The following is a 19942-nucleotide window of genomic DNA, read 5'->3' as shown; positions in this document are numbered from 1 at the left end:
AATTTTTCTGTTTTGCAAAATTTTTAGCAAGTTTGGGAAACCTAATAAGTACTTGTGCCTATTATATGTGAGTGCCTTATAGCTGAGCTGTGTAAAATCTTTGTGAGTATATGTTATCGCCATTTTATGGATGCACTGAATTTCAGAGAGGCCAAGTAATTTGGCCAAATGTCCTACACTCCGTGACTGCATAGCGATATGAATTAAGTCTTTTTACCACCGCAATTCATGTAACATAGGATAGATTTTAATTATAAAGAGAAGAGAGATGACAGTTTCGCATAATCATTTCACATTTGTAGCAATAATATATTTAATTTTTCTTTAGATTCTTCTCTGTAAGCTTTTGGTTGGTATATAGGCCAGTCAGTAGCTGTATGAAATGATTTGCGTCATATTTTCTGAATAATTATGGGTTTGCTCATATCTTCCTTTCCTCCTCCTCCCCCACGTTTCTTTAGGATCCTTCATCTGTACCGAATGCAGACAATGCCTTCACACTGTTTTATGTGAAATTTCGAGCTGCTGCCCCCAAAGTCAGAGTAAGTCTATTGGCAGGAATAGGATATTGCTGTGAAGTGTATTTAGCCTCCCCTTTTGAAGTGGGTTAGGTCCTTTGCTTATACCAGGAAACTGAACATGAATGAAAGGCAGCCCTTCCACATTGCAGCATGTATGTTGTGTGTTTTTATTTTTTTATTTTTATTTATTTATTTTTTTGTCTTTTTGCTATTTCTTGGGCCGCTCCCGTGGCATATGGAGGTTCCCAGGCTAGGGGTCGAATCGGAGCCATAGCCACCGGCCTACGCCAGAGCCACAGCAACGCGGGATCCGAGCCTCGTCTGCGACCTACACCACAGCTCACGGCAACGCCGGATCCTTAACCCACTGAGCAAGGGCAGGGACTGAACCCGCAACCTCATGGTTCCTAGTCGGATTCGTTAACCACTGCGCCATGACGGGAACTCCTGTTGTGTGTTTTTAGAGCACAGAGCAAGAAATGCCTAGCTGCTCCTCTGAGGCTTGGGGAAAGTTTCCAGGTGAAGGTGATGTTTGAGCTTAAAACGCTTGGATTTTTAGTGGACTTGAGGGGATTGATGAGGGTATTTTATGCAGAGAGAAGAGCATGTATAGAACGGTTGTGGGGACCTAAAAAGCACGTATTTTGGGAGACCCTCATGTAGGTTGCTGTGACTGGAATACGGGGCTTTAGTAGGCTGTGATGGGTAGGAAGAAAGGAAGCCTGGCAGAGGCCCTCTCACAAGGGCTGCTGCATGTCCTGCTCACTCAGGAAAGGTAGAGGACCGCTGCAGTATTTTATTTATTTCTTTGTTTTTCTTTTTTAGGGCCACACCCGTGGCATATGGAGGTTCCCAGGCAAGGGATTGAATCGGAGCTGCAGCCACCGGCCTACACCACAGCCACAGCAACGCCAGATCCGAGCCTCGTCTGCGACCTACACCACAGCTCACGGCAACCCTGGATCTTTAACCCTCTGAGCAAGGCCAGGGATCAAATCTGTGATCTCATGGATACTGGTCAGATTCATTTCCATTGAGCCATGATGGGAACTCCATTGCAGTATTTTAAACAGGAAAGTGAGTTACTCAGATTTTCCATTTCATAAGACCAAGGATATAGTATAAAGAGTGGATTATGGTTAAGAGAGATTTGACAAATGGAGGCCTGATTAACCGGGAAGAGTCTTCAGTGCTTCAGTAGAAGTAGGGGTTGGCTTCAGGCATTGGGGTGTATTCCGTGAGCTCGGGAGTGTGTACCTTAATCACCTTCCCTAGTGCAGTGTGCGATCCCTAAAGGAGAGTACAGAATGTTGGTCTTGATTAGTGAAGGCTGCACAGAGTTGATACGTGGGTTATGTATTGAAATAGTTAACACATTCCAGGTAAAGCTGACTAGACCTGGTACATGGATCTTTTTCTTTTTTTTTTTTTCCCCAGTCATTATGAAGTTGCCAGAAAGAATAGTCTGCTTTTGCTGACTCTGACCTCACTCTCTTCCTTGTTTCCTTCTTCAAAGTTCGTGGAAAGGAGTTTTTGATTTTTGAAACAGGGACTTGGTCTTGTTTAGAGAGGACGCAGTGGTTAGTTGATGTTTTGAGGTTTAGATTGTGCCTGGTTACTTCTGCTTATTAGTCAAAGAGCAGTGATAAAAATTTGATTAGAAAAGAAGTGGTGTAGGAGTTCCCATTGTGGCTCTGGGTAGCAAACCCGACTAGGATCCATGAGGATTTGGGTTCAATCCCTGGCCTCACTTAGTGGGTTAAGGATCTGGCATTGCCGTGAGCTGTGGCGTAGGTCACAGACGTGGCTCGGAGCTGATGTGGCTGTGGCTGTGGTGCAGGCCAGCAGCTGCAACTCTGATTTGACCCCTAGCCTGGGACCTTCCAAATGCCATGGGTGTGGCCCTAAAAAGACTAAAAAAAAAAAAAAAAAGATTGGTGTATATTAGAGGGCTCAATGGTGGGTGCATACAAAATGATTATGTAATTATCAGTGGTTTTCCTGCGTACCATTAGTAAGCAGCTAGAATATATGATGGAGTCCCATTTATATTAGTGACAGAAATCATAAAATACTCATTTAGAAACAACCTTACTGGAAATATAAGGATGAAGAAAATAAAATCAGAAAGAAAATCATAAAAGATTCAGTAAGGGGTAAGCCTGGCATGTTCCTGGTTGAGGACACTTAATTTTTCAAACATCAGTTTCTCATGTGTAATTTATTGGTTAATGTAATCATGGCAAAAATTCCAATGAATTTCTTTTTGGATGATTTTAAAATTCATCTAGTACCGTAAATAAGCAAGACTAAACAAGAGAAATTTGAAAAATTTAGTGATAATGATTTAAGAATACACTGATGAATCATTGGAATGGAAAATTCTGTAACTTTGAATGTAAAGAAACTTCTCAAATCTGAGAGGAGGGGCTAGAATTTTCTACATTCTATTGGGAAGATTTGGTGAGTACTTCTGGGGTAAAAAAAGTAAAGTCTTCACTTTGTAACATTGTCAGAATACTTGGCTGCAGCGGCCGAGGTTCACATTCAATCCCTGGGCTGTGGGTGCAAACTTAAAAAAAAAAAAAAAAAATTACCAGAACACATTTTAAGTGAACTAAAGAGTAAAATACAGAAATGATAAGCAGACCAAAAAAATGAATAAGTAAAAAAAAAAAAAAAAAAAAAAACCCAAATCAAACCAAAAAAGTTGAAGAAGTTAGGAAAAAAGTAATAGATTAAGGATGTGAAATTTAAATTTTCTGAATTTTAGGTAGCAAAAGAAAAGGCAGAAATTGGGGAGAATGTTTGCAGTGGATAAGTAAGAAGTTTAACATTTTTAATATATTGAAAGAACTTAGAAGTCAGTAAGAAGGGTGAACATCTCAGCAGAAACGAATCTTACTAGTAACCATGAGGACACAGGTTCAACCCCTGGCCTCTCTCAATGGGTTAAGGATGTGGCGTTGCCGTGAGCTGTGGTGTAAGTCGCAGACGAGGCTTGGATCTTGCATGGCTGTGACTGTGGCGAAGGCCAGCGACTACGGCTCTAATTTAACCCCTAGCCTGGAAACTTCCATATTCTGCAGGTGTAGCCTTAAAAAGACAAAAAAAAAAAAAAAAAAAAAAAAAGAAAAAAGAAGGACCCAGATTGCAGTTCTCTGTAGTGAATTAAGGATCTGATGTTGTCACTGCAGCAGTTTGGGTCACTGCTGTGGCATGGGTTCAGTCCCTGGCCCAGGAATTTCTGCATGCTATAGGCACAGCCAAAAACAAAACCAAAAACGGATTATTCATGGAAAATACAAATAGTTAATAAATATGAGTGCATGTTCAGCTTTAGTGGAGGATATGCTCAATTTAAGGTTAGGTGGCATTTTTTGGTCATTAGAAATGAACAAATTAAGGTATAATAGTGCTTTTGAGGATTTGGTGAGATAGGCAGTACTTCTGATAGGGATGTAAATGAATTCCTTTCTCAAAAACCTCTAAAAATATTCCTCTTTGGTCCCAGTGTTGGGTCCCCCTGGCTGGGAAGTGTGGGTACAGTTATTATATCAGCTTAAAGAGTGGAAGTGGAGTCCGTGAAGTAAACTAGGTCTCCTGGGCTCAAATAGCCACTGCCGGCCGGCCCTCAGACTCTCCAGGCCCAGAGCTCTAAACCCCCGGGCTGTTATTCTTAGGAAATAACTTCTATGTCTGGCAGGAGAGGAATGGTTGAGTAATGGCACATTTTCCCAGTAGGATATTATGTAGTCATTTAAAATGATGTTTTAAATAATATTTGTAATGAATCATTGAGTGTTTACTAGGTACCAGGCAGTAGTCTAAGGGTTTCTATACCTTTTTATTTGATAATGAGAATTATTTAATGTAAGAGAATGTTTTGAACTGTTTGTTTGTTGGTTTTCATTTTTAGCCACCCTGGGCATATGGAGCTCCTGGGCCAGAAATCAGATCTGAGCCACAGTCTCAACCTAAGGGGCAACTGCAGCAATGCTGGATCCTTAACCTGCTGTGCCGGGCCGGGTCCCAGCCTTCCCAAGATGCCACCAATTCCGTTGCACCACAGTGGGAGCTCCTGAACAGTTAATTTTTCAAAAGCAGATTATAAAGCTGAATATATAGTATAATTCCAGTTTTGTTCAAAGAGAAAAATATAGTGAACATGTGCATTCAAAAATTGAAAATATTTTAAAATATTAACTGTGATTACTTTTTGGTATTATAGGTGGTTTTTATGTTTCAACTTTCTTGTATTTATAGATTTTCTAGCACAGGCATGTGTTACTGTTAAAATCAGAAAGTAATTAAAAGTACAACTGTAACAGATGGAGTTAATGGATTTTTCTTTATTCCACAGACTCTCATTGAACAAATAGAACAACGATCTGAAAAAATACCTGAGTGAGTACCCACAAGTTGTTCCGTTTCCAAATTACTTTCCCTTGAAGTGCTATTTTTTCAACTCTGTTCTGTCCTTAATATTTTCTGAGCAATTACAGTGCATTATACAAGTGTTTTCTCATAACACACAACTCATATTGGGGAACAAGATCATAGACCTGACCTGGCAAGTTTACAGGGCATCCTTTTTGCATAGCAAGATTTCCTTCTCATTTAGGTAGATGTAAGATCACTTTTCTTAGAAGATAAACCTTTCTTTAAAAGGTAAATGTTACGGTAGTTCATTATGGTTTATTTTTTCTTTATATGCATGACTCTTTCTAGTATTTAATGTGGGCATGTGAGAGGTGACCCTATAGCTTTAGAAGTTTGGTAGCTCTTTTGGGATTTAGGATTGAATTAATTTATGTATCTGAAATCAGAAGTTTATATTCCAATTTCATTTGCTTTTCACCAGATACCAGCAACTGCTTAACGACATTCACCAGTGTTACCTTGATCAGCGGGAGCTCCTCTTGGGTCCTAGTATTACTTGCACTGTAACAGAGTTAACCAGCCAGAATAATAGAGATCACTGTGCCTTGGTAAGATTCTCCTTGCTCGGGTTTAATGTTAAACTTTCTTCTGAGCTGTTTTGATACCCTAGAAACTATGCTTGAGTAAATAAGTTGGCCCCCATATCCACAAATTTACAAAAATTTTCTTTCAGTTATGACAAATCTAGTTTAGTAATTAGCATTCAGCTTGGCAATTTTTTTTTTTTTTTTTTTTTTTTTGTCTTTTGTTTTTTTTAGGGCTGCACCTATGACATATGGAGGTTCCCAGGCTAGGGGTCTAATCAGAGCTACAGCTGCCGGCCTACACCACAGCCACAGCAATGCCTGATCTCAGCTGCATCTGTGACCTACACCACAGCTCACGGCAACGCCGGATCCTTAACCCACCAAGCGAGGCCAGGGATTGAACCCTCAACCTCATGGTTCTCAGTCGGATTTGTTTCTGTTGTGCCACAATGGGAACTCCTAGCTTGGCAAAATATTTTTGTTTAGGTCTATTTATTGAGGTTTGAAGATTCACCAAATAAGTATTGTTTCTTTCTCTCTCTCTCTTTTTTTTTTCCTCTTTTTACGGCCGCACCCGAGGCACCTGAAGGTTCCTAGGCTAGGGGTTGGATCAGAGCTGTAGCTGCCAGCCTACACCACAGCCACAGCAATGCAAGATCTGAGCTGCATCTGTGACCTACACCACAGCTCATGGCAACACCGGATCCTTAACCCACTGATCGAGGCCAGGGATTGAACCTGTGTTTTTTTTTTTCTTTTTTTATCTATGGCCACACTTGTGGCCTATGGAAGTTCCCAGGCTAGGGGTCTACACCACCCCCACAGCAACACCAGATCCGAGACATGTCTGCCATGTATTCCTCAGCCCACGGCAACGACAGATCGTTAATCCACTGAGCGAGGCCAGGGATCGAATCAGTATCCTCATAGATAGTAACTGGGTTCTTAACCCACTGTGGGAACTCCCTGTTTCTTGAAAGATGATATTTCAAAGTATGTGGATCTATATTGACAATTTAATCTAAGCGTTTGCTGCAGAAGTGCTTTTTTGCTTAGTGTGATTTTATTTATTTCATTTTAATTTTTTTTTGTCTTTTTGCTATTTCTTGGGCCACTCCTGCGGCATATGGAGGTTCCCAGGCTAGGGGTCGAATCGGAGTTGTAGCCGCCAGCCTGCGCCAGAGCCATAGTGGGATCCGAGCCGTGTTTGCAACCTACACCACAGCTCACAGCAACGCTGGATCGAACACGCAACCTCGTGGTTCCTAGTCGGATTTGTTAACCACTGCGCCACGACAGGGACTCCTTAGTGTGATTTTAATTCAGACTAGAAAAATATAGAAGGATTATTTTTTTGAATACCCCCTTTTCAGCTAGAAGAGTAATTAGTTTTCACTGTCAAAAGCTTAGAAAGCAGAGAGAAGAAAATAAAAATTGTTCATATTCCCATTATGCAGCAAACCATTGAAAACCATTTTCTGTTCTTTGGGAAGTTGTTTTATGAGTTATATAGGCATAATCTCTTTGTAAATAAAATGTTTTATTCACAAACACTGGAGTCATTGTTCTCCTTTAACTGTAGGTGGTGTGTGTTTGTTTCCCACAGATTCGCAGTGGCTGTGCCTTTATGGTTCATGTCTGCCAGGATGAGCATCAGCTTTACAATGAATTTTTCACAAAACCAACATCAAAATTAGAGTAGGTGGTACACGGGATCTAACTCATGTTTTTTAAGATTTAATTTGCTAATGGCCCTAATAGCTTGTTATATATAGTGAGTATTCTAAAATTAACTGTGGAGTGTTTTCATTTCTGTGGATGTGTGAGTAGAATGCTGTATGGGACGGTGATTATTTTGAAATAAATGTGCCATTTAAAGGCCAACATGCCTTCATGTTGTTTCTAATATAATAATGGAGATATTAAGTTATGATAGTAAGAATCCTGCATAGGGAACTGTCTTGGTATCTAGATCTCTTTATCTCTAATAAGTATATTAATTCCTTCCAGTTAAAAAATTCTGTGCCTCTAACTAGTGCAAGACACTTAACACAGATACTGTTTAATACCCTTTTCCTTGTTTTTCTCAAAGTGCCTTTCAGACTGACTGTTAGTCAATTTTGGTTTCTTCATTTTGAGCTAGGTTGGTTGGTTTGTTTGTTTTTGGTCTTTTAGGGCCACGCTGGTGGCATATGGAGGTCCCCAGGCTAGGGGTTGAATCAGAGCTGCAGTTGCTGGCCTACACCACAGCCACAGCAACTCGGGATCTGAGCCTTATCTGCGACCTACACCACAGCTCACTGCAATGCCACATCCTTAACCCACTGAGTGAGGCCAGGGATCGAACCTGCGTACTCATGGATGCTAGCCCGGTTCGTTAACCACTGAGTCACAACAGGAACTCCTGGTTTCTTCATTTGGTGATTTTGACTCATTAAAATTCAAAGATTATGACTTGTATGGGGAAGAGACAAATGTATCTTACAGTTTTGGTGAACTGCTATGTATGGAAGAGTACTACTGACAATATGAAGAGCATAGATAGCCTAATTTTTTTCTTTTCAAATGTTTAAAATTGCCCAAACACTTAGTGTATGTACAGAGTACTTTGAATTTTATTTAACCTGTAAGTATTTAAGAATTTTGGGGAGAGGGAGGGAGTGGCATGGACTGGGGATTTGGAGTTAGTAGATGTAAACTTTTGCATTCAGAATGGATAGGCAGTGAGGTCCTGCTGTGCAGCACAGGAAACTATCCAACTGCTTGTTATGGAACACGATAGAAGATAATATGAGAAGAAGAATGTGTGCATATGTATAACTGGGTCACTTTGCTGTACAGCAGAAATTGTTTTTGTTTTTTGTGGGTTTTTTGTCTTTTTTCTTGCCTTTTCTAGGGCCGCTCCTTCAGCATATGGAGGTTCCCAGGCTAGGGGTCCTGTCAGAGCTGTAGCCACTGGACTATGTCAGAGCCACAGCAACATGAGATCCAAGCCTCATCTGCGACCTACACCACAACTCACGGCAACGCCGGATCCTTAACCCACTGAGCAAGGCCAGGGATCGAACCCGCAACCTCATGGTTACTAGTTGGATTCGTTAACCACTGCACCACGACAGGAACTCCTACAGCAGAAATTATTGATAGAACGTAAATCAACTAGAATAAAAAAATTATAGAAAAAAAAAGGATTTTGAACTTATCTTTCCTGGGGAAAAATGTCACCATTTGATCCACAGTGGTATAGGTTATAAAAGGAAAATTAAGTCTACTGAAAATTTTTTTGTTTTTGAGAGGATGTAAACAAAATTATTGCTAACATAAGTAAAAGTTGCAATAAGTTGACATTTGGTTGGGGCCAGCTAACTTGAGTTGACTGCTGAGGATGCTTATTGATTCTCAGCTTGGTTGCTGCCTCTAGCAAAAACAGTTCATAGAATTCCCTTCAGCGTTTTACTTCTCAGTGTGTAATATTCCCACATACTTTTTTCCAGTAGATTTTTATTATTCTTATTGGCTGGAAGTAATCAAAGTTGATTTCTAAACTATTAGAAAATACCGCAAAGACTACTACTGATAACTGTGTTTTATTCTCTCATTTCAGTGAACTTTTGGAGAAACTGTGTATGTCATTGTATGATGTCTTCAGGCCGCTCATCATTCATGTTATTCACTTAGAAACTCTATCGGAACTTTGCGGGATTCTGAAAAATGAGGTGCTTGAAGATCACGTACAGAACAATGGTAAATGATATGTAGAAATCATCATTTCCAAGGTCTTTTTTTTTTTTTTTTTTTTTTTTTTTGTCTTTTTGCCATGTTCTTGGGCCACATGGAGGCACATGGAGGTTCCCAGGCCAGGGGTTGAATCGGAGCTGTAGCCACCAGCCTACACCAGAGCCACAGCAACGCTGGATCCGAGCCGTGTATGCAACCTACACCAGAGCTTATGGCAACACCGGATCGTTAACCCACTGAGCAAGGGCAGGGACCGAACCCGCAACCTCATGGTTCCTAGTCGGATTCGCTAACCACTGCGCCACGACGGGAACTCCTCCAAGGTCTTTTTAATTATACCTGTGGCTCAGAGAATTGGAAAAAGATTAGTCCTTTGCCCCCAGCATCCCTGTATAACTCTAATATTTCTGAAATAGGTTGATGCCTTCTCTCTTGTTGAATCAAGATGGACTTTATTTTGTGACTAAATAATAATGGGAAAAAAATTTTAAATACACAAAATTAGTAATAATTATAGTTGCTGTTTTTTCCTGGCATCTGAAATCCAGAGAAAACTGATCAGCAGTTTTGGGTTGGAGATTTCTAGTACACTGTTGCTAGAATACATAAAATAGTTGACTATATTACATAGTTTTAGTTAAAAAAATGGGAATTATTATTTTCATTAATATACCCACACTAATAATGCATCTTTTTTGAAATTACAAATGAAAAAAAAAGAAATTCTCTAGGGTGGCTCTATTTTACTCAACCAGTATATTCTTTAACATTTAATTTCCCTGTCATAGAAAATAGGATTTTTCCTAGTGATACTTAAGAACCTTTACAAAATACCCTTCATGTAATCATTGTATTGGCAGGAATTATTGTCCTTACTTTGACTTTCTTTAAGAGACACTATAGGTATGTTACTCTTCCAGAGTTTCTTATTCTCTTGCATTAGGTTCATTCTAAGATGTGCATTTTCTCACATTTTATGCTTGCTAATTAAAGATGATTTTTAAATTTAACATAAATATATGAGTGAGTAATGTCTTTAGCCCCCAAGTCCTTGGAAAGTTGTCACTGAATTATGGGTGTATCTTTTTTTTTTTTTTTGCTTTTTAGGGCCGCATCTGTGGCATATGGAGGTTCCCAGGCTAGGGGTTGAATCAGAGCTAAAGCTGCCAGCCTACAACACAAACACAGCAATGCCAGATCTGAGCCAAGTCTGCGACCTACACTGTAGCTCACAGCAACGCTGGATCCTTAACCTACTGAGCGAGGCAAGGGATTGAACTCGCAACCTCATGGTTCCTAGTCAGATTCGTTTCTGTTGCGCCACGACGGAACTCCAAATTATGGGTGTATCTTAACATTGATGGCAGCTTAGAAATGAGGAAATTCTCTACAAACTTCTATCTCATTTTTTAAATTTATTTTTCTTTGTTAACAAGTTACTTAATATCTGTGGAACTCAATTTATTTGTAAAACAGGGATAATAACCAATTAATAAGCTGCTTTTGCTATCAGGAGTTGTCTGAAGCTATATAACTTGAAACCTGAGTTTTAAAGTGCCTTGTAGTTTTTGTTATTCATATTAAAAATAAAAATTATTACACAGAGTCCCAGGAAGAAGACGTAAGGGAAAACTGGAGGAAGTCGAAAGACCTTTATTACATTTTTCTGAGGTCATTGAGTCTTAACAAAATAGAATACAGTCAGGTGTGCTTCGTACTAGTACTAGATGACAATTTGGTAATACTTTTTCATGTTTAAAGGAAGTATTTTCTAAATCTAAAGGAATGGGTGATTGCAGGTTTTTTTTTTTTTTTTTTTTTTTTTAAATCAGCTGAGCAGCTCGGGGCATTTGCAGCTGGAGTGAAGCAGATGTTGGAAGATGTTCAAGAGCGACTTGTCTACCGAACCCACATCTACATTCAGACAGACATCACGGGCTACAAACCCGCTCCTGGAGATCTGGCCTATCCTGATAAGTTAGTCATGATGGAGGTAGGGGCTTCTTACTTGATCTTTCCCCCGCCCTCACACAACTTTGGATATTTTATACTGGCGAAAATAGCATTTTTCTTTTTAATTTTCATTCAAGATGCAAAGGCAAGATGAACTTGCCATGACATCATGAGAGATAATATTAAAAAACATCGAACAGAAATAATTCATTACATTGTCCTTTTAAGTTGTCTGTATTTATTTATTTATTTATTTATTTTTGGCTTTTTAGGACCAGAGGTTCCCAGGCTAGGGGTCGAATTGGAGCTGTAGCTGTCAGCCTACACCATAGCCACAGCAACATCAGATCTGAGCCGTGCCTTTGACCTACACCACAGCTCACGGCAATCCTTAACCCACTGAGTGAGGCCCGGGATCGAACCTGTGTGCATGCTAGTCAGATTTGTTTCCACTGAACCATGACAGGAACTCCTATTTTTTGTTTTGTTTTTGTTTTTGCTTTTTAGGGCCACACCTGCAGCACATGGAGGTTCCCAGGCTAGGGGTCCAGTCACAGCTACACCACAGCCAAAGCATCACCAGATCCTTAACCCCCTGAGCGAGGCCAGGGACGGAACCCGCAACCTTATGGTTCCTGGTCGGATTCATTTCTGCTGTGCCACGACAGGAACTCCTAAGTTGGTTTTTATAAATATTTGGTTCAGTTTAGTTTGAAGTAGTCCCACTTATGTCCCACTTATTTATTTTGATAAGGGCACTTTTATTTATTTATTTATTTTTTTGTCTTTTTGCCTTTTCTAGGGCCACTTCCTGCGGCATATGGAGATTCCCAGGCTAGGGGTTGAGTCGGAGCTGTAGCCACCGGCCTACGCCAGAGCCACAGCAACTCGGGATCTGAGCCGGGTCTGCAACCTACACCACAGCTCACGGCAGCGCCAGGTCTTTAACCCACTGAGCAAGGCCTGGGATCGAACTGGCAACCTCATGGTTCCTAGTCGAATTCGTTAACCACTGCGCCACGACGGGAACTCCAAGGCACTTTTATCTTTAACTAATCATAATAGAGTTATCACATTTAAAAAATTGTTTACAGTTCTTTAATATCATCAGATAGTCAATTGAATCTAGAATTTGTCAGATTCATTAGTTAACATTTTGTCACATTTACTTTGTGTGTGTGTGTGTTTATGTTTTATTTCTGAACCATTTGAAAGTACGTTACAAATGTCATGATATGTCACTCCTAGTTACTTCAGCTCTTATTCTCCTAATAAAAATGTTCTCCATGTAACCATATTGCCATTTTTTCATATATGAAAAATACCAATTCAGCATTATTTATATACAGTTCATATTCAAATTCCCTAGGTGCCTTTCCTTTTTCTTCTTCTTTTTTTTTTATGGCTGCACCTTTGGCGTACGAAAGTTCCTGGGTCGCATCAGAGCTGCAGCTGCCACTATGCCCCAGCCACAGCAACGTGGCATTAGAGCCGTGTCTGTGACCTACACCACAGCTCACAGCAATGCCGGATCCTTATCCCACTGAGCGAGGGCAGGGATCAAACCTGCATCCTCATGGTTCCTAGGTGGTTTTGTTACCTCCGAGTACATGGGGAACTGCCTGAGACTGACTTTGATCGCCTAGCTTAGGTAGTGCTGTCAGGTTTCTCCACGGGGAAGTTCCTCTTTTCCCCCTTTTCCTCTCCTCTCCTCTCTGGAAAGAAGTCCTCTGTGCAGCCTGTACATAAAGAGTGGGGGAGTTATGCTACTTCCTTGAGAACAAACTATTTACGTAAATTAAGCTTCTCTTTGAGCCTTATATATTTAGCCCTCAGCAGAAACCTTGTAATGGTCCTGAAATTAGTTATTCAGAAAAGGCTATGTGTGTGTTTATGAGAATAGAGACACTCTGTACCAGCTTAATGCTTTCAGTCCCACGTATTGCTTTGGCATAGTTCTCTTAGTCCATTTATTCATTAATTAATATATATTTACCTTACCTTATAGAAAGCATGTGTTTATATTGCTGAACATAGCCAAAAACTATACTTTAATATTACTTCTGATTTCTTTATACAGCAAATTGCCCAGAGTTTAAAAGATGAGCAAAAGAAGGTACCTTTAGAAGCTTTGTTTTCAGACGTTCGGTTAGAAGAAGCAGAACCTCGTAATAGTCTAACAAAATCTGGTATGTTACAGCATTTTTTGTTTGTTTTGTCTTTTTAGGGCTGCACCCGTGGCATATGGAGGTTCCCAGGCTAGGGGTCAAATCAGAGCTGTAGCTGCCAGCCTACACCACAGCCACAGTCATGTCAGATCCCAGGCACCTCTTCGACCTACACCACAACTCGTGCCAGTGCCAGATCCTTAGCCCAACTGAGCAAGGCCACGGATCGAGCCTCTGTCCTCATGGATACTAGTTAGATTCCTTTCCACTGAGCCACGACAGCATTTTAACTTTTATTCATTCATTTAATTAACGTTTTTTGAAGATTGGCATGTCTCAGGCATGAAAAACAGCTTGTGTCTTTGAGGAGCCCACACTTCAGTGGGGGGAGATTGGCAAGCCACGGGTGTAATTCAGGGGTGACACGTGTGCACAGGGCCCTCTTGGACCGTGGATGAAGGGCGTCACAACTTTAAAGGCAGCTGAGCTTTGTGTGCAGGAAGGCAGGTTCAGTGAGAGGTATGGAATCTGAAAGCTGTGGTGTGATGACTATGAGAGAGCCGGCTGAAATAGGGTTGTTTGAGATAGAATACCGTGGAGGAAGGCATAAAGGAGTGGGGGACCATGGTTGCTTTGGGGAAGTCAGGTGGTTTGGGGTGTTTGGGCACAGGTTATTTGTAGGGAAAGAGCAGGTAGAACAGGCCTGACTGTGATAGGTGTCAAGGGTAACTCCTAGGGACTTCGATATTCTAGCTAATTGTACCATCAGATTTGCATGTTGCAAATGGATTGAGTGCCTGGGACTGGGATAAAAAAATTGACGGAAGTGTATAGGATGGCTTGGACTAGGATGCATGTTATATAAGGAGCAAAACTGTTCAAGAAGCACCCTGGAAACCTCATGCGTTATCTGGACAGCAAGCTAGGTGGGAAGTTGGGCATCCCTCTCCTCACCCTCAGTTGTAAGGGTGACACCAAAACTCCGCTCCCCATGGGACTGACCGGGAGTCGGTGGTAATCCAACTCCATGAGCTTTAAAGAGCCCAGGCGCCCCCACATCTCTAGGCTAGTGCATCGTCAGGTTATTCTGAGTCAGCTCCATATAGTTTATACCCCAATTCCAGAGGGCCAGCCAGCCTCGGTGGTCCCCATCTGATAAAGCCGCTTTATCATGCTTGCCCTGTAGCAAGAGAAACACACAGGGAGTTGAAATTTCCTCCTCTGAAATAGAACCCATGCCGTGACCTATATACATCTTAGTTCAACTCCTAGTTAAGGCCTCTTAAACCCTGGCCTTGTACGTTTCCCCTTTCCTTAGTAAAGCCTCTTTCTTTAACCCGTGGCTAGCATTACATTGAGGTATTGTTGGTAGAACAGTAGGGACTGGTTAGGAAGTGGTTGTGTTTTTCTATTTGAAAGGTAGATGTGGTTTGAACCAGCGCGTTGTTGGGGGCGGGGGAAGGAGAGAAGTGTGTAGATGAGGGGTATGGTTAGGCGTTTGAATCCATAGAGTTTGAGAACACCCTGGATGTGGGGTTAAAGGAGATCGAGTAAGGTCCACGTGCAACAGCGGAGAGGTGGGTATTAAATGGATCTGGAGTTACGCTGTGCAGCGTGGTGGCCATCGGGCATGTGAAATGTGGCTACTCCGAATGCGCCGTGAGTGTACATACCTACCAGATTTCAAAGACTTCATATGAAATAAAGAATGGAAATTATCTTATTAGTAATTTTTATATTGATCATATGTTAAAGTAATGATGTTTTGTCTATTGGCTTAATAAAATATATTAAAATTAATTTCACTGAGTTTTTAAAGAAAATTTTTTTTTTCCATTTTTAATGTGGCATGTTTTTGTTTGTTTGTTTGTTTTGCTTTTTAGGGCCATGCTCATGGGATATAGAAGTTCCCAGGCTAGAGGCTGAATTGGAGCTGCAGCTGCAGGCCTGTGCCACAGCCACAGCAATGTAGGATCCAAGCTGCATATGCAGCCTACACCACAGCTCACAGCAACACGGGATCCTTAACCCACTGAGCAAAGCCAGGGATCGAACCCGCATCCTCATGGTTCCTAGTTGGATTCGTTTCCGCTGCACCACAACGGGAACTCCTAATGTGGCGTTTTTAATGTCTCACGTTGATGATTCACATACTCCTCCATTTGGAGAGCACTGCTCTTGGGCCATAAAGAGGAGGACTGGTTTAGAGAGAAAGACTGAGGAGTAGTTGACGCTCTGGGCTTGTATAAGGTCACCCAGGACAGAGAGTTAGAGGGACAGTGGCAGAAGTCTGGGGAGAGCATCTGAGCAGATGCAGGTCGAGGCAGAGGAGAGGAGCCCTTTCTGATCTGTGGAGGGGAGGGACACAGCTCTGGCCACCTGGACGCTGGACGCACTACGGAGGCCTCTTAAGTGGCGCATGGAAGGCAGGCCATCAGGCCAGCCAGCTTTGGTTGATCTTCCTGTTTACTTTACTTTGTTTTCTCGTCCCTCCCTGCCTGCGCCCCCCCCCCCCTTGTTGCCACTTGACTGCATCTGGCTCTGTCTCCCTTTTCTTGGCCGCACTGTATTCTACAGTGTGTGTATACGGCTCATGCAGTCTATAAAGATGATTGATCACAGTTTAGCGAAAGCAGCTTGGGCCGAGTGTGTGAGGCTGGCGTGTACCCACGTGTGCATTCATGTGCGCTCTCCCTCCATGTGCGAAACCTCACTGATGGCAGTTGCCTCGGGCGTTCTCGATTCAAGACGAGGCTGGAAAAAACGGATGCCTCCAGCCAGTGAGAGCTAACGAGAACCAACAGGCCATCACTGCTGTGCAAATGGACAGACCTCTACCTGTGTGACGTCCTCTTTTCCATTTGGGCTTTTAGGTTCAACCGACTCTCTCAATCCTAGACCACAGACCACAATTTCTCCAGCAGATCTTCATGGCATGTGGTATCCTACAGTTCGACGAACTCTCGTCTGTCTCTCCAAATTGTACAGATGCATAGATGTACGTGTGTAAATTCTTGTATCTTTACCATAAATTGCTTGCTCTTTCATTTACAATATTTTTTAAATTCAAATTTTATTTTAGATCTTGATAGTGTATTCTGTTTGGTACTGGACTAGAATAGTAAGATTTTAAGATACAGAGATAATGTTAAGATCAATCTAATCAATCTAATTTACAGATTTTTGGGGGGGGGGGTCTTTCTAGGTCCGTACATAGGACACATGAAAGTTCCCAGGCTAGGGGTTGAATTGGAGGTGCAGCCGCTGGCCTGCACCACAGCTCATGGCAACACCAGATCCTTAACCCACTGAGCGAGGCCAGGGATCAAACCCGCATCCTCGTGATTACTAGGCAGATTCGTTTCCTCTGTGCCACGGTGGGAACTCCTGATTTACAGATGCTCAGCCTGAGCATTCTCTAGACCCTCAGAAGCCTTTAACAGGCCCTGGGGAGTCTGAACACCTTGACATTGTGGGTGAAATTTTGTCTGTATGTTTATATTTGTGTCTTCTGAGGAAAAGAGCTATATAGCTTTTATTGCTTCTTATAGGGTCTGTGACTATAAGAGTAATTCAGCTGTCTTAGTTTAGTGATGAAGAAAAAGAGATGCAGGAAGGTTAAATCATATGTCCAATGTCACAGAGCTATAATATACATTTAGTACCAAATACAACTATTTTAGTTCTTGCACTCAATTTTAAATCAGCTTCCTTAATAAAGAGCAGTCAGATTACATATGTGTGTAACTATGGACTGATGTTATTAGCTGAAATTGGCAGCACACTTTTAGGTTTTTTTAGCCCCAGCTTATACTGTGCATTTATTTTCGGTGACATTTATTTTAAGCATTCCATTTTAATGATATGAATATTAATCCCTGAAAGATCAGATTAGTCTATAATTATTTACTGTCATAACAATTTTATTTTTTATTTTTATTATTTTTTGGAGGGAGCAAAGAAGAAAAAAATAGCTTTATTGCTTTGCCAGGCAAAGGAGGGTCAAAGCAGGCCAATGCTTGAAGACTCTGCCCCCCCTTAGGAGAGATTGGGAGGTGGTTTTACAGTTTGGGGAGTCAAAAATGGGGCCGCAGATAAGGATCAGGGCAGAAGCAAGCTTGCATTGTTTTCAAAGCTGGTGTTCAGTGGTCTGGTGTTCTTTTGAGGTTCAGGTCTTTATGCCTCCATGCCGAAGCACCTCGAGACAGAGTGACAGGCAAGAAATAGATTTATTAAGATGGGCTGCTTGTGAGAGATGTAAGTGGGCAAGCAGAGTTTCTGCCTGTTATAGTGATTTTAATTCACTCATTGTTAAAAATTAATTTGATTATTGGGAGTTCCCTGGTCATCTAGTGGTTAAGGATCTGGCATTATCACTGTTGTGGCTCAAGTCACTGCTGTGGCAAGGATTTGATCCCTGGTTCGAGAACTTCTCCCTGCCGTGGGCATGGCCAAGAAAAAAAATTCATTTGATTATTACAACCAAAACAGCACATAAAGAGAGAAGTGATTAAATACAACAGTCGTGTAATTAATTGTCCAGATGCCACTATTTATTTATTTACTTATTATTTATTTATTTTTGTCTCTTTATCTTTTTCTAGGTCTGCTCCCGTGGCATATGTAGGGTCCCAGGCTAGGGGTCTAATTGGAGCTGTAGCCGCTGGCCTACCTGTAGCTACCGGCCTATGCCAGAGCCACAGCAACTCGGGATCCGAGCTGCGTCTGTGACCTACACCACAGCTCATGGCAATGCCGGATCCTTAACCCACTGAGTGAGGCCAGGGATCAAACCCACAACCTCATGGTTCCTACTCGGGATTTGTTAACTGCTGAGCCACAACGGGAACTCCTCCACTATTTTTTAAAGAATAACAGAGTTCCCATTGTGGCTCAGCAGTAACAAACCCAACTATGATCCATGAGGATGTGGGTTCAATCCCTGGCCTCGCTCAGTGGATTAAGTGTTGCCAGTTGTGGTATAGCCTGCAGCTGCAGCTTCAGTTCAACCCCTAGCCCCCGAACTTCCATATGCCATAGATGCAGCCTTAAAAGGACACACAAAAAAAAGAAAAGAATATAGTTCAGAAGAGTATCCATGTATCCCGTCCCTCTGTGGAGATGCTTTGCAGCTCAGATTCCTAGGGCCTGAGCAGGGTTGCACGTTGTCTCATTGGTTCACTAGAGTGCACACTACCTGGTGTCTGTTTTATATTTATTTTTTTATTTAGGCCACACCCACAGCATATGGAAATTCTCAGGCCAAAGATCAAATCCGAGCCGCAGCTGCGACCTGTACCACAGCTGAGGCAGTGTCAGGCCCCTAACCCACGGTGCCGGGCTAGGGATCAAACCTGGGCCTCAGCAGTAACCCAAGCTGCTGCAGACAGTGCTGGATCCTTAGCCTGCTGCACCACAGTGGGAACTCCTTGGTGTCTATTTTAAACTGCATCTGGAGTTTGTGCTTGGAGATTTTCTTTTAACACATGGTATCTATTTATTTTTAAATGTTTCGAGAGCTGCAGATTAGAAAACTACGTGCTAGTCTAGAAAGGTTGCCTGGGAATAGGAAACTCCAAGGGGAATATTGCTGGTAATAAACTAATCCATCAGTTGAGTGCAAGCAAGCGTTATTGTTTGCTGTACTCAGAGCCAGTCATTTTCCTTTTTTTCTGTTTTGTGAAGCTCTACAGTGATGTTTCTCTCTTATTCCACCAGAGGGCAGTGTTCCAAGGATTATCACAGGAGGCCTTGTCTGCCTGCATTCAGTCCTTACTTGGAGCATCAGAGTCTATCAGCAAAAACAAGGTTTGATGAAGTGTTAGGTGAAATCTTGTCGCCTACAATAATATTGTGGAATGCAGCAGTAATTTATAGGCACAGAAATTTAAAGCCGGTAGAATTGGCCGTAGAATTTAAGATGATTTAATTTTGAGGCCCTTTGAGAGAAGTTAGTATTCCATTTTAGTGCTAAATAGAGACTGTGCTGTATAACCCAGTGCCAGCTTTGGTACAGTACCAAAAATGATACTTAGGTTATAAATTCTGTGGGATAAGGTTTTCTTGTTAGAGCCTCAGCAGCTGGGAAGGTAGTGGAGCACTGTTTATCATCATCCCTGCAGAGACGATGTGTTCAGCGGCTGAATGGCCTCACTTGGAGGAAATCAGCCATGGTGGAAGGCAGGTCCTTCTGGCTCGTGGGTTGTGTGACTAGAAGTAGTTGCCGTGATGTTGCGGCTTACATTTTTAATCAAGACGACGTCTGGGGCTGAAGGCTGCTGGCATGTGCTTCTCCCGTGGCCCCTGAGATCTTTTTTGAGGAAGTCCAGCAGCGTTCAGCGTGTTGCTCTGCTTAAGTCCCCACTTAAGATACCTGTCACCTCCTGGGAGGAAGCTGTGGAGACTGTTTCCAGCCAGAATTTCTGAAGCTGCTGGGAGTTTTCAAACTTGGGGACCTTTCTGGACTTCCAGATTTACAAGCTTGGTTTCTAACCTCAAGGTTTTAGATAAATAAAAAAACAAACCAACACTCCTCACAGAAGAATTTTAGGATTCGATTGCCAGGGGGGAAAAGAAGGCTCTACCATTGTTT

The 19942-nt window shown here is 41.9% G+C and overlaps 1 protein-coding gene across 2 annotated transcripts in view; it reads left to right on the top strand.

Moving 5' to 3' along the window:
- Positions 1-19942, top strand: part of COG3 (component of oligomeric golgi complex 3) — a 67753-nt gene that overhangs the window by 24101 nt on the left and 23710 nt on the right. Inside the window, exons 8-16 of one of the 2 annotated variants that reach the window (XM_021065605.1) lie at positions 462-542; positions 4885-4928; positions 5386-5512; positions 7098-7189; positions 9096-9235; positions 11062-11222; positions 13263-13371; positions 16224-16348; positions 19069-19158. In XM_021065605.1, coding sequence (XP_020921264.1) covers positions 462-542; positions 4885-4928; positions 5386-5512; positions 7098-7189; positions 9096-9235; positions 11062-11222; positions 13263-13371; positions 16224-16348; positions 19069-19158 — 969 coding nt within the window. Of the gene's footprint in view, positions 1-461; positions 543-4884; positions 4929-5385; positions 5513-7097; positions 7190-9095; positions 9236-11061; positions 11223-13262; positions 16349-19068; positions 19159-19942 lie in introns of both variants that reach the window. The other variant, XR_002336675.1, reaches the window with a different exon arrangement.

This window comes from Sus scrofa, chromosome 11 (genome assembly GCF_000003025.6).
Source record: "Sus scrofa isolate TJ Tabasco breed Duroc chromosome 11, Sscrofa11.1, whole genome shotgun sequence".
Classification (NCBI taxonomy): domain Eukaryota; kingdom Metazoa; phylum Chordata; class Mammalia; order Artiodactyla; family Suidae; genus Sus; species Sus scrofa.
Note: the sequence above shows the minus strand (reverse complement) of the source record. Positions and strands in the feature narration are given on the sequence as shown.